Source organism: Oncorhynchus kisutch, linkage group LG1 (genome assembly GCF_002021735.2).
Source record: "Oncorhynchus kisutch isolate 150728-3 linkage group LG1, Okis_V2, whole genome shotgun sequence".
NCBI lineage: Eukaryota > Metazoa > Chordata > Actinopteri > Salmoniformes > Salmonidae > Oncorhynchus > Oncorhynchus kisutch.
In genome coordinates this window covers 72863732-72877867 of record NC_034174.2, presented here as the reverse complement: position 1 = coordinate 72877867, position 14136 = coordinate 72863732, and the positions used below count along the sequence as shown (strand labels likewise).

General features: G+C 44.3%; 1 protein-coding gene across 1 annotated transcript; it reads right to left on the bottom strand.

Annotated features, from left to right (window-relative positions):
• Positions 1 to 1011: 1011 nt before the first annotated feature.
• LOC116376231 (interleukin enhancer-binding factor 3 homolog) lies at positions 1012 to 9717 on the bottom strand. Its single transcript, XM_031835808.1, has 14 exons — positions 9665 to 9717; positions 8906 to 9063; positions 8306 to 8420; positions 7089 to 7306; positions 5964 to 6138; positions 5495 to 5672; positions 3790 to 3887; positions 3034 to 3129; positions 2775 to 2886; positions 2539 to 2636; positions 2157 to 2268; positions 1879 to 2007; positions 1474 to 1682; positions 1012 to 1059 (listed from the first exon to the last, which is right to left on the bottom strand). Exons 2-14 carry the CDS (start codon positions 9028 to 9030, stop codon positions 1012 to 1014), a joined length of 1713 nt encoding a protein of 570 aa, XP_031691668.1. The 5' UTR covers positions 9031 to 9063; positions 9665 to 9717.
• Positions 9718 to 14136: the final 4419 nt, after the last annotated feature.

Genomic DNA, 14136 nt, shown 5'->3' with positions numbered 1-14136 from the left:
TTGGGGTCAGAGTGAGGGTATGTAGGGCCCCGCCCCCTCTGGGAAAGTTTGTCCAAAGCAGCTAAGGCTGCGTAGGCTTTGGCCTCCTTCTTGTTGGAGCCTCGACCTTTGAACTTCTGTCCATCTACCTCCCTGTGAGTGGCGGAGGTGGTAACACAGAGACACATGCTGGTTACTGTGTTTCCTACATCTCTGCTCTGTCAACTACATCTGGGCCCATATTCATAAAGCGTCTCAGAGTGGGTAGTGGTGATCTAGGATCGTAATGAATAAGATTCTACATAAACATGGGGACCTGATCCTAGATCACTACTTCTACTCTGAGATGCTTTGTTGATACGAGCCCCCGACCTTACTGGTTATTCATCTACTGTAGTTTCCAAATCCTTGCGCAATGAATCAATAGAATTGTCCCAAACGTGCAAACCCCGCCCATCTGCCACTGACTGACCTCCATGACGAAAGCACTTGTCATGGCTGCCCCCGGTCTCAGCACGAGAGCTCGTACTTCAGGCTGCGTCTCTTCTCGTTCAGCTCCATCACTGGGTTCTTCCCGTGCTTAGTGAGGATGGGACCGTTCTGATAGTATGGAAGACATAGCAGAACAGTAAGTCCAATGTACATCATCAACAACAACTCTATTGCAACATAAGTGCTTTATTGAGAAAGGTATACTTGTGAGATTCTTGGCATTTAGACCTTGTTCTACGTACCCAGAGGCAGATAAACTCACGGATACCATTTTTATGTTGTTACATGCAGTAGGCAGGAAGGAAGTGGTGGTTTCACAAGCTAATGCTAACTATCGATAGCGCAATGACTGGAAGTTACAGGTACAGTAGCAATGCTTTGTGCTGCTTTATGAAAGTATGTTAAGTCAACCAGGTTAAAAAAGTAACAGGGAAAAAGCCAGAGAACATAGAGAGAATGACTACCTCGTCAGATGCCATGGACGCATCACTTGCTGTAGGTGTGGATTGGTTACGTTTGGCTCCTCCCCTCTTCGCCTGTTCAATCTTCACATCCGCCCCCAGTGGGCAGGCCCAACTTCTGCAGGACCTGAGACGGGCAGGAGAGAGAGGACTTGTGGACGGCAGCCATTATAAACAGAGTCGATACAGACGACAAGGCATTCAATGCAAAACCAGTGGATTACATTCTGGAGAACAACGACATAACACTTTGATGAAAGCAAGCAAAGGTTACAGAGAGAGGAGAAACACTACTCTTTCTTTCAAAGAGAGTAACATTTGATTCCAGGGACCATCTTGTGTTGTACCAGTTAACCATCATCTTAAAAGGGATAGTGCGAGATGTGTCTAGTTACCCAGAGTCGTGGATACCATTTCTACGTGCAGTATGAAGGAACTTGCAGGTAGATTTGCACCGCTAATGCTAACTAGTGTTAGCGCAATGACTGGAAGTCTATTGGTACAGCTAGCATGTTTTTCGCCTAGGCATACAACCCCTTACTTGGCAGCTAGGTGGAGTTTTGGCGGTGCGTTTGGAAGGCCCTGAGGCCTCGTATGTATCGCCGTCCACGTCTACAGACATGGTGAACACCGGGAAGTGCACTGGACCGCTCTGACCCGTCAGAACGGTACTGCAGACCAGGCTTGTGCTGGTTAGACGCATCAGGGCGTTCATGGCCATAGGAGAGTCCCGGGCTTCCTCTTCTGTGGCTGGGGGAAGGGAGGGTGACAGAAAGAGAGACAGGGAGAGATAGTGAGAAAGAGATAGATAGTGAGAAAGAGATAGATGGGGGAGAAGAGGGAAGAGAGCATATCAGAACAGGAACAAATGTAACCTCCTCAGAAAGAGCCTCAATGGTAAAATAGCTACGAAATATCCCATTCGAAGACCACTTCGGATACATACACGACTTCCTAGGAAATTTTGGATATTTCTGGAACTTCTGAGACTTCCTCTTCTTGCTGTCATCTCCCCCTTTGTCCGCGGCATCATGAGGTCTCTTGGGAGGGTAGGTGGAACTGGCCAGGATCTGAGCTGGTAGGGACATAGAAAAGGGACAAGGTTCAGGAAAAGTTCAAATTCACAACACATCAAGACTACTACTAGACAGCTGATATGAAAGTCACATTTGAGAAGCATGGGACAGGCCAGGAAGATCGCCAAAAAACGGAGGAGATACTAACAACCGTAGTTTCTGAGACCTGGTCCTATGGTCCTCCTTGGTTCCCTGGCAGGCAGGGAATCCATCCCTAGCACCTTGTACAGCTGTCCGAACGCAGACAACCTTAGGGCATGCTGACAGGGAAAAACAAACATAGAACACAGTCAATCACAAAGGAAGCACATGGGAGAGAATAACACAATTGATATTCTATCTGGGGCGTGTTAAGGACGCAACATAACAGAACTTTCAGCGAAAAAGTTGTGTAGAAAAAGTTGTGTAGAACAGATATCGTTTTTCAAGTAGAGTAGGGAATCATGTCAGCTCCATTTGTTACAATTCTACCTGGAACGTTACAGGCATAAATATTTCACCTAACCGAATCAAACTGAAGCCTGTTTTACCTGGGCACTCTGTGTAATGTCCTCACGTTGCTGAGTGTCCAGGTGGCTGATGGCGTCCACCTTCTCCTTCTCACAAGGGTCCTTGATACCCGGACCATCTTTGAACAACAGAAGAACATTTGAATTAGTTTAATTTGGTGGACGTCATTTCTACATTGTTCTGAGAGGTGTTCTGCAAGACTAAGCTCTATTTTCTCTATTTACCCAATACAGGTCTTTAGGGATAAAAGACTTACCGGCCATCAGGATTCCAGACGCCAAGCACTCAAGAACTCTGCGGAAAGACTCTCCTGCTCCCATTGGCCGATCGCATGTTCCAATGGCCTTCTCACACAGCAGCTCTAAAGGCTTGACAGAACAGAGAGAGAACAGTAGATAATGAATCTAGTTCAGACCTGGAGCCCACCGCTGCCACCCAATGTAATAATTTAATGTATGACATGTATATCATTATAGTCAATATTACATGTATTATAGTAGTTTGACTTGACTCACCCATCCTCTGAGTGGAGCCCAGGTGGGGACGCGGTTACACAGGTCTCTCATGATACGGATCACGATGGCGGCCGACTTCAGGTCGTTGACCTTAGCCTGAGAGAGACAAGCACGGGCCGAGCGGAGTCAAAAAGAGTGCGATATCCAACAACCTACCTACCTACCTACCTACCTACCTACCTACCTACCTACCTAGAGCACTGGCAAATTAAATAAATAAAAGGGGTGCAATATTCCAGTAGCCTCGCGAGCCACATGATCCCGCGAGCTTACATGATGCAGGCAGCTCACGAGGCTAATATTCCTGGACAGCATAAAGGAAAAGCCTGATACGAGTCGAATTGAACCAGTTGTGTAAGTACTGAGTCAACAGGAATATTGCACCCAGAGGTAGCATAGGAAGGTTAGTGCAGTATTCCTCCAATATACCATTGGAGCCAAACACTTAATTAGGAGGGAAAGGGGATACCTAGTCAGCTGCACAACTTAATGTACTCAAACTAAATGTGCATTTAACCCAACCCCTCTAAACGAGTGATGGTGACATAGTGTGTAGGGACCCTTAAAAACAACGTAGCTACAATATCAGTTGTACTAGCAAATAACAGCAATATAGTTCCAAGGAAGACAGAATGAAATCATAGAAAACAATGAGGCATTGTGAGAGCATACAAACTCACAACTCATTATGGGACAAGGCAGAATAAAAAGGCACATTTGAACACTTTATTTGACAAGTAAAGACGGGATGCAAACCTGGAACCACTTGGCGTGGCGGAGAGATGCCAAGGCAGTTAGGCATTTCTGCCTGTCCAGAACGTCCGCCGGCGCATCGCTGTCGACCGTTAGCTTTTCTATTGGTCGATGGGTGGGATAAGAAGACAAGGTACGGTTTGACCAAGGGGGGTTTCTGTCTCGAGGCTTGGGGAGGAGGTAGCTTTTCCCAAGGCAGGACAAGGACTTCTACATCTGCATTGCTTGCTGTTTGGGGTTTTAGACTGGGTTTCTGTACAGCACTTTGTGACATCGGCTGGTGTAAAAAGGGCTTTATGAATAAATTTGATTGAAGGGGACTCCCCGCATTTATAGAGAATGGATTTACCCACCCACCCACCCTGTAGCAAAAAACTCTATGCTAGGTCTGAGTGATGAGAGTGTACTCTAGCCATCAGATTCACAGTGGGTACCAGAGCATAATATTTCTCAATATAAGGTTTTGCTGGGGGGATTTCTTAGTCTTAATGAAGCCTAGTCTTAGTACCCCTTAACTGGGTCATGCTGCTCTGCACCTTTCCGAGACAGAATGAGAGGCCAGTTGGTCAAAGGTCCAGCGTCCCTAAAAACTGACACACTAGAAGGCTTAGTAAGAGAGAATCAATCAGGTTTGGAATTACTGTACAAGGCAGTTGGAATCAGAATGCATTTGTGGTCGGCTCGGTACTGCAGCAAAACTGATAACTGCTTGGCTTCAGCTTGGCTTCCCCCAGCAACCAAATCTGGCCTTGATCCAAGACAAGGCCATTCTCTTGGAGGACGTAGCTACTAAAGCGGATTGAACTCAAAATGCCCTTTTCCTGACTTTTAATTAGATCACATTCATCCCTTTGCCTCTCTCACATACACCCCCATGCATTACTCACTCACACACACATATTGCTCTCTCACATACACTTTCCCTTCCATATCCTTTCCTCAACCAGGCAGGTCAAAGGAAGGGTCCAAAAACATTACCTGTCATGCCGATCAGTTTTGCTGCAATACGAACCTCACGTTACACTGTTCTGCATTAAAAACACATGCAATCAAATCTATATCCGCGCATTGGCTGGCATTCTCAGAAAAGCCTTCATTTCTTAACTTGAACAATACAATTAACTGTAAATTAAGTCGTACATTACTGTTATTAAAATCACATTATTACACAATGCATTATTAACGACTAAAAGAGGCATTGTAGCGATGAAGATTGTCGCCGTTTTGTTAAATAATTACAGCGAATAGAAGAACTCCGAGCTCCAGTGAAGAACCAATCAGATTGTTTGTTCACTGGCATCGGTTCTAAAGCAGCCACTGTGCAGGTTCCACTAATCTCTATATTGACTGATCAGGTATTTAAAATGGTGTCTCAGTGTATGGATCAGTAGGGAGCTGCACGGTAACATGCTTTAAGTGAATAGTAACACATAGATTATCAGCTGTTGCTGTAGCTGATCTGAAGTTGCCTGCTGTTAAGTGCAGTCCAGCGCTGCCTACATTCAGCAAAGCACAATGTTGTGGAACATTGCAGATAGAAGTATCACACATAATATCTATTGGTGCACATATCTATCACAAATAGATCTCTACATCATATTTCTATCTGAGACGTCCCACAACGCTGTGCCCTGAACACAGCCGTGGTAGTGCTGGGTAGTCCCAGCCTCCTGGCCAGGTTGGAGGCTGGTCCCTGGGGGGGTCATACCTCCAGGTGGTTCCTCCAGGGGGGTGGTAGCTCCGGCACCCTCTGGCTCAGCCTCCATGCGTATCATGGGGGAGGTCAGGTGAATGGTTAGGGTCAGGACGGGCTCCTTGATGCTCTTGATCACAATCTCCGCCTCCTCTGGGATCTGGGTGACCTCATACTTGTCCTCTGTGACGAGCTTTAGTAGAGTTGGAATGATGGGAAAATAAATCAGTTAGGATTTTGGCTTACAGTACAGAAAGAGAGACAATATTAGCATAGAGGCAGCACCTTTCACAACCAAAAATACCTTTTTAAATATAGGTCCTATTGCAACTCTCTCAGTCCCTCTCATACTCTCACTTCAAAATTACCAAAGAGAGACAATGTTAACATCATCGAAGGATATCGGTCTCCATTGGGAAAGAGGTCTTCTGAGCGCAATGGGACTTCCTGGTTGAGTAAAGGTTCAACGAAATAGATACACTACCTCAATCTGGGTGGAGAGGTTCTCAGCCACCTTCTTGAGCAGGGTGACGGTGGGTTTCTCAGTGCAGAGCAGCACCAGCTCCAGGTCCATGTCTCCCTTCAGCAGCAGGCCCTTGGCCACCAGGCCCACCCTCATCACCCCACGTAGGATACGCTCTGGAGGGGGAGCCACCTCACTGGGACAGTTGAGGGAGAACCAAGGAAATGCTTATTCAGAGACAAATGCAATAAGTAATTCTACAAGATATGAAGAAGCACACATATCCAGGATTAGATATACTGTTATCCTTCACTTTCTCTCGCTCTCTAAAAATGCATCTTGCCTTCCTATATTGAAGTATTCATGATATTTTAGACTTTTAGCAGACGCTCTTATCCAGAATGACTTACAGGAGCAATTAGGGTTAAGTGCCTTGCTCAAGAGCACCAGATTTTTCACCTAGTCGGCTTGGGAATGCGAACCAGCGACCTTTCGGTTACTGACGAAACGCTCTTAACCACTAGGTTACCTGCAGCCTAAGAGTCACATATCTTAATTGCTTGGATTAGTGAAAGTAATAGGATGTTAATCCTGCTCTCTGCTATCCAATCATGTATCAATCTGTGCTTAACAAGGAAATGATGAAGGAAGCGTTTCCAAACAAATCAAATCAAACTTTATTTGTCACATGCGCCGAATACAACAAGTGTAGACTTTAATGTGAAATGCTTACTTACAAGCCCAACAGTGCAGTTCAAGAAGAGTTAAGAAAATATTTACCAAATTAACTAAAGTAAAAAGTAATAATAAAAAGTAACACAATAACGAGGCTATATACAGGGGGCACTGGTACCAAGTCAGTGTGCGGCTGTACAGGTTAGTTGAGGTAATTTGTACACATAGGTGGGGGTGAAGTGACTATGCACAGATCATAAACAGCAGTGTACAAAAGGGGGGAGGGGGGTAGAAGCTGTTGAGGAGCTTTTTGGTCCTAGACTTGGTGCTCCGGTAACGCTTGCCATGCGATAGCAGAGAGAACAGTCTATGACTTGGCTGAATGGAGTCTCTGACAATTTTATGGGCTTTCCTCTGACACCGCCTGGCATAGGTCCTGCAGTACCAGGGTCTTTGATCAGTCTTTCTTACCTCTTCTCTGCCCCCTCCACAGGTACAGGCGCCACACCGACTCCGGCCTCCACATCCAGCAGGTCGGAGACGGTCTTGAGGGCACACTCCACGTGGGAGATGACTGTCTGCACCGCCTCCAGCTCCTCAGAAGATGGGTACACCGCCGCGTGCTTCGCCATCATGTGGCGGTCGTCGCTCACAAAGATACGCATGGGAGGCGTGCGCACCGGAGGGGCCTGGAAGAGAGAAGGTAAGATGGAAAAGGGTACGTGAGATGTGGGTCGTGGTCAGTTGGGCACACAGTAAGAAAACAATTTATAAAGGAAAACTGAAATCTATGTTCTTATTGTAATAAATCAACCGGGCGTCTTGCCTTTTTGAATGCCCAGCCATCTTTAGACAGCTGTTCGTTCCACAGCACAAAATTCTAAAACAGGCTAGTTTTGTCTCTAGTCCCTCCTTATATTGGCTGTTAGATGTGAAGCAGGCTTATTTTACTTGAATGCTTTTGGGTAAAGTTCGTTAACTTTAAATAAAACATTATGGTATTAAACAGTTATTTTATTTTCATGGCAGTCTTCATCCATAATCGTCAGTTACACGGTTATACAGTTACCGAGCCAGCCCTAAGCACTGCTTTCATTTGTTCCAATGGAATAGGATGTGTGTGAATGATCTGGAAAACCAGTATGACTAGTAAGTACAAATAGACCGAGGGGAAAAACTGTGACTGGAAAATTATAGTTACTGTATCATCTACAACTTCTGCAATTACATGCCTCTTAGCAAGAGGGGAAATAAAATATTTTATTAATGGCCATCATGTTGGAAACAAATCATAGGACCATTTGTCCAACATATCAAAGTAGGTGCAATTGGCTGCTCGTGTTGGCCTATAAACAGTATGCACCGCAGAGGAGGCTGGTGAGGGGAGGACGGCTCATAGTAATGGCTAGAACAGAGTTAATGGTATTAAACACATCAAACAGTTTCCAAGTGCTTGATACCATCCCATTCACTCCATTCCAGCCATTATAATGAACCAGCCTCCTCTCACCAGCCTCCTGTGCTGTACAGGTGAATTCAAGTAGAATTCAACACAACACCTAAGGATAATTCTGATTCTCCAATCCTTGTGTTCATTCGGAGGTGACAGGCATTAGCCCGCGCTACATTCACACACACAGGGAATTTGTATTGACGTGGAGAGAAACGGTCGAGGTGGAAGTTTGAACCTCAGTTTGGGGTCGGTTCTCCTCAATCTCCTGTATGGCTGCGATGTACTCATCGTACTGCCTCAGCTCCTCTTCGTAACAGAGACAGTCATACCAGTAGCGTAGCTCCTCATATCTGGGAGGGGAGAGAGACAAAGTAGTTAGAATAGAAACCAATTACAGTACTAAGTTTACCTCTGTAGATTCAACAGTAGACTGTAGATTCGTGCAACATTTAGAGAGAATTGAAATGCCTTGTGTGTAGAAATACTACATTGTAGTTGTCCTAATGTAACATTATTCTAACCAGGTGGAGTAAGAGTAAATTAAGAGTTTTTCAGACATATAACTTTCAAAATACATAAATACAGCCGGTATGATGCATTTTGCACCATATAATGCAAATCCATCATACTGGCTATATTTATGTATTTTGAATGTTTTTGTCTGGAAAACTCTATATTTCTGACATGCAAAACACTTTGGGACTATATCAACAATGGACTAATAAAACAAATCGCCAAATATAATTTTAGGTGGAGTTTTCCTTTAAGGTTAGGATTGGGATGTGGACCCTAGAGCTGGACCTCATTGAAACTTCACCCTGGAGCGATACAGTACCTGTCAAAGTCGTGTGGTAGCAGGCGATGGCCTCGCTGTATCAGGCTGTCCCAGTACAGGAGCTCTTCATAGGCCTGGCGTTCGTCCCAGACTGCATCTGGCACTGGCTCTGCTGCCATAGCCATGAGCTTGTCTTTTAACTGCCACCTGTGTGACACCTGCTGTAGCCATGGTAACAGAAACACTGAAAATCACTCTCTCTACAATGCACCACCTCATGATAAACACATGGCAAAGGAAACTATATACCGTTTGTATAAGAACATTTGGTGAAACTTTAGTGTGACGTACGGCAGGCTTGTACAACACGTGACATCCCTGCGGTAACTACCTTGCTAACATCCGTAAACATACCAGGCAGTTGCACAAAAACGTGCAGGTAATATATACAATTTAAAAATCGAAGTGTAGGTAAACTATGCTAACTAACTGTTTGTTTACCACCAAATGTGTAAGCAGCTGTCCATACAGCTTTTGGTAATTTGGTTTTAAAACTAAATTAAACACGCTGCAAACCAATTGGGCTAACAGAATTTGTTTTCAACCTGCGGTGCCGACGCCATTTTTATGGCAAGATAGCTAGCATGATACTACCAGATCAGAGACAGTACCAGATGCTGTGGTTAGCAAGGTAAGCTACTACATTTTTGACGTTTAATTCAGCACATAACTGCAATTAAATGCATCGCTAGCAGAACGTCTGTGTTAATTTACAAACACTAAAGCAACAACCTTTTCTATATCGTTAAAAACACTCACCTGAGAAGGAAGGAGGCACGGTAATGTCGCGCTGTTTGGGGGCGTGGAGCTGCGCGGTGTCGCGCAATAATGACGTTTTTTTTTTTTTTTTACATTGTTTTGGTTCTTCAACTCAACCAGTGGGTGGCGGCAATACACCTTTAGTGGTTGTAGTCCGCCATTGTCCCACAGATGAAGAATCCAACAACACCAGGTGCATATGAAATGTTCTGGACAGTCCTGAATTTGGCCACCTCATTCTCTTAGCTTCATGGTTCCCACCACAATTGCAACATGTCACATTTTCCTCACTTTTAAAACACATGATCTGATCTTTTCCACAACTTGGACATCTCGGCTTCTCCCTTCTGCAAACACTTGAAACATGACCAAAAGCTTTACAATGGCCACACTCCATTGGTCTTGGGATAAATGCGCTGACACTGTAGTTTATATACCCCAACTGCACTTGAGTAGGGAGAGTCTCCATATCAACAAATAAAAGAACAGATAAACTCTTTACTTTTTCACCATTCATCACACAATTCATCCGATGTGCATCAATCACTCCAGGAATATTTTTAATCTCTTCAGAATCAACTTCTCACGAGATGCCAGCTATAACTCCCTTGAGGGGTGCCCGATTCCGAAGAGAAACACACGACACTTCAAACTTATCAAATTGGGTGAGACGCAACACATGCAGAAACACAACAAATCTAAACAAGCCCGGCTCTCGTGATCCTCACAGCCTTCACTTTATCCAGCACTTTATCCAAATACATTTAAACTGAGTTTTTCACAATTCCTGACATTTAATCCTAGTAACAATTCCCTGTCTTAGGTCAGTTAGGATCACCACTTTATTTTATGAATGTGAAATGTCAGAATTAAGTAGAGAGAATTATTTATTTCAGATGTTCTCCATTCCTCCTGACAGAGCTGGTGTAACTGAGTCAGGTTTGTAGGCCTTCTTGGTCAGACACACTTTTTTAGTTCTGCCCACAATTTTTCTATGGGATTGAGGTCAGGGCTTTGTGATGGCCACTCCAATACCTTGACTTTGTTGTCCTTAAGCCATTTTGCCACAACTTTGGAAGTATGTTTGGGGCCAATGTCCATTTGGAAGACCCATTTGCGACCAAGCTTTAACTTCCTGACTGATGTCTTGAGATGTTGCTTCAATATATCCACATGATTTTCCATCCTCATGATGGCATCTATGTTGTGAAGTGCACCAGTCTCTCCTGCAGCAAAGCACCCCACAACATGATGCTGCCACCCCCGTGCTTCACAGTTGGGATGGTGTTCTTCTGCTTGCAAGCCTCCCCCTTTTTCCTCCAAACATAACTATGGTCATTATGGCCAAACAGTTCTATTTTGTTTCATCAGACAAGAGGACATTTCTCAAAAAAATACAATCTTTGTCCCCATGTGCAGTTGCAAACCGTAGCCTGGCTTTTTTTATGGCGCTTTTTGAGCAGTGGCTTCTTCCTTGCTGAGCAGCCTTTCAGGTTACGTCGATTTAGGACTATTTTTTACTGTGGATATAGATACTGTTGTACCTGTTTCCTCCAGCATCTTCACAAGGTCCTTTGCCGTTGTTCTGGGATTGATTTGCACTTTTCGCACCAAAGTACGTTCATCTCTAGGAGACAGAACGTGCCTCCTTCCTGAGCGGTATGAGGGCTGCGTGGTCCCATGATGTTTAGATTTGCGGAGTGGTTGAAAAACTAGTTTTAATGACTTCAACCTAAGTGTATATAAACTTCCGACTTCAATTGTACATACGTGGCTACCACAATTTTATTCAGTGTGGCTTGGAGTCAAACATTTTATAGGAAAGAACTATGAGTGTTATTTATTGACTGCCATGGTCGATATAATTTGCTATTTAATTTACTGACTCTAAACCAGCATTCCTTTCTTGCTCTTGTCCCATGGGAATCACATTTCGAGCATAGTTTCCAGCATCTTATCATTTGAATGAAAAAAGACCAAGTCAGACAGAATATATGAATTGTAGACAAGACTGCGGGGCCCTGAGAAATAAATAAATCAAGTGTTGGACTTAGAACTGAACAGGGATGTTTTATGAGGTGTTATGATGACCCTCAGTCCTGGTTTGCTGGGTTGGCTTGTGTTGTTGCATGTGTTTTGGGAATTTGGTGTTTTGCTGACTTTGGCCTTTCTCCAAATGTATGATTTAAAAGCTGTGTCAAATATACAGTTATGTGAGAGGAAAGTTTTCAGAGAACTACGTAGGCGGTAAGCAGGCTGCAGCATTTGATTTCTTTGCATCGTGTGTTTTTCCACCGTATATTCAGGATACTGTACACCGTTTGAACATACTGTATTATTGTAATACTGTATTTAATACCTTGGCGGAGAGGAGAAAAAAAAGGACAACAACGGTATCTAATTCAGTCAAAACATTCTTCTTTATTTCATCACATTCAATTACGTTCCATAACTTCTCTACACGTCCCCAGAGAATTGAGAAAAGCAATAAATATTTATAACTTGTTCAATATTTGACATGAAGTAGCATTTTTATACATCAGAAGCTCAGGAAAAAATCGTAGTTCTCCTTTTACTTAACAAGCAATCTTAATCTTAGCATAACATTTACATAGCATACAACTCCGTTTTCTTGGAGTCGTTCTGGAATCGTTAGACATCGATGATGTTAAAATGTCATTGTTAAACCTTAACCAACGGACTTCAGAATAATCAAATGTAACGTTCCACAAATGAGATCCAATATGTTTGAATGAATTGTGATATTCTTCTGCGTTACATTCTATTCATGAAGATATGTAGCTAGGCTTTGAACTTCTGATCTCTCAGATGAACCTGCTGATATAGCTGCACATCTTCATACGCTTCAAGCCTTTGACCTACTCACTATGCGAGTGTGTTTCTTAACTCTCCGTGTGTGGGGTTATTGTGTTTCCCAATCTCCGTGTGTGGGGTATTGTGTTTCCCAACTCTCTGTGTGTGGGGTATTGTGTTTCCCAACTCTCCATCTGTGGGGTATTGTGTTTCCCAACTCTCGGTCTGTGGGATAATGCAGACTGACTGGTCCAATAGACCGTACTCGGACACCAGGTATGTCCATACTCAATTCCTAGTTTTAATTTAAGAGATATCCAAAGGATGATGATCTTAGCTTGCCAGTCACTGTGATAAAGAAGATTGAGAGATACTGCCATGGCTGAAGAACATGTAATCCTCATTTTTCAGAGAATCGTATCCTTCACTATACGTGATAACAGAAATGTCCTCTTTTTCTGTCGGTGACCACCACAAGTACCAAGGACCACGCTCGCTGCATGATGAGTAACCTTGCCTGAGACCTAAAGAGTTGCTTTGGCTCCCTGGTCAATACTAGGCTTTAGCTTAGTGGGCTAATGCAGTCTTCTTCTGGCATTCACTCGAACACCGTCGGTCACACAGTCATATCCTGTTGACTGTATTCTTCTCCAAGCTTTTACTCTGAAGTAATGTTGTCCTCCGTCCTATAGCACAGGGCCCTAACAGGAGATGTAATGTTGTCCTCCGTCCTATAGCACAGGGCCCTAACAGGAGATGTAATGTTGTACTCTGTCCTATAGCACCGGCCCTAACAGGAGATGTAATGTTGTCCTCCGTCCTATAGCACAGGGCCCTAACAGGAGATGTAATGTTGTCCTCTGTCCTATAGCACAGGGCCCTAACAGGAGATGTAATGTTGTCCTCTGTCCTATAGCACAGGGCCCTAACAGTAGATGTAATGTTGTCCTCGTCCTATAGCACAGGGCCCTAACAGGAGATGTAATGTTGTCCTCCGTCCTATAGCACAGGGCCCTAACAGGAGATGTAATGTTGTCCTCTCCTATAGCACAGGGCCCTAACAGGAGATGTAATGTTGTCCTCCGTCCTATAGCACAGGGCCCTAACAGGAGATGTAATGTTTCTCCGTCCTATAGCACAGGGCCCTAACAGGAGATGTAATGTTGTCCTCCGTCCTATAGCACAGGGCCCTAACAGGAGATGTAATGTTGTACTCTGTCCTATAGCACAGGGCCCTACAGGAGATGTAATGTTGTCCTCCGTCCTATAGCACAGGGCCCTAACAGGAGATGTAATGTTGTCCTCCGTCCTATAGCACAGGGCCCTAACAGGAGATGTAATGTTGTCCTCCGTCCTATAGCACAGGGCCCTAACAGGAGATGTAATGTTGTCCTCTGTCCTATAGCACAGGGCCCTAACAGGAGATGTAATGTTGTCCTCCGTCCTATAGCACAGGGCCCTAACAGGAGATGTAATGTTGTCCTCGTCCTATAGCACAGGGCCCTAACAGGAGATGTAATGTTGTCCTCCGTCCTATAGCACAGGGCCCTAACAGGAGATGTAATGTTGTCCTCCGTCCTATAGCACAGGGCCCTAACAGGAGATGTAATGTTGTCCTCCGTCCTATAGCACAGGGCCCTAACAGAGAGATGTAATGT

What these genes read in the sequence shown, in the direction of transcription:
- LOC116376231 (XM_031835808.1), bottom strand. Translation starts at nt 9,030, where the DNA reads ATGGCTATGGCAGCAGAGCCAGTGCCAGATGCAGTCTGGGACGAACGC. An exon ending in CCTGGAGGAACCACCTGGAG is followed by an intron (nt 3,888 to 5,494) that starts GTATGACCCCCC and finishes ATCGACCAATAG; the next exon opens with AAAAGCTAACGGTCGACAGC. An exon ending in AGGTCTCAGAAACTACGGTT is followed by an intron (nt 2,008 to 2,156) that starts GTTAGTATCTCC and finishes TGTCCCTACCAG; the next exon opens with CTCAGATCCTGGCCAGTTCC.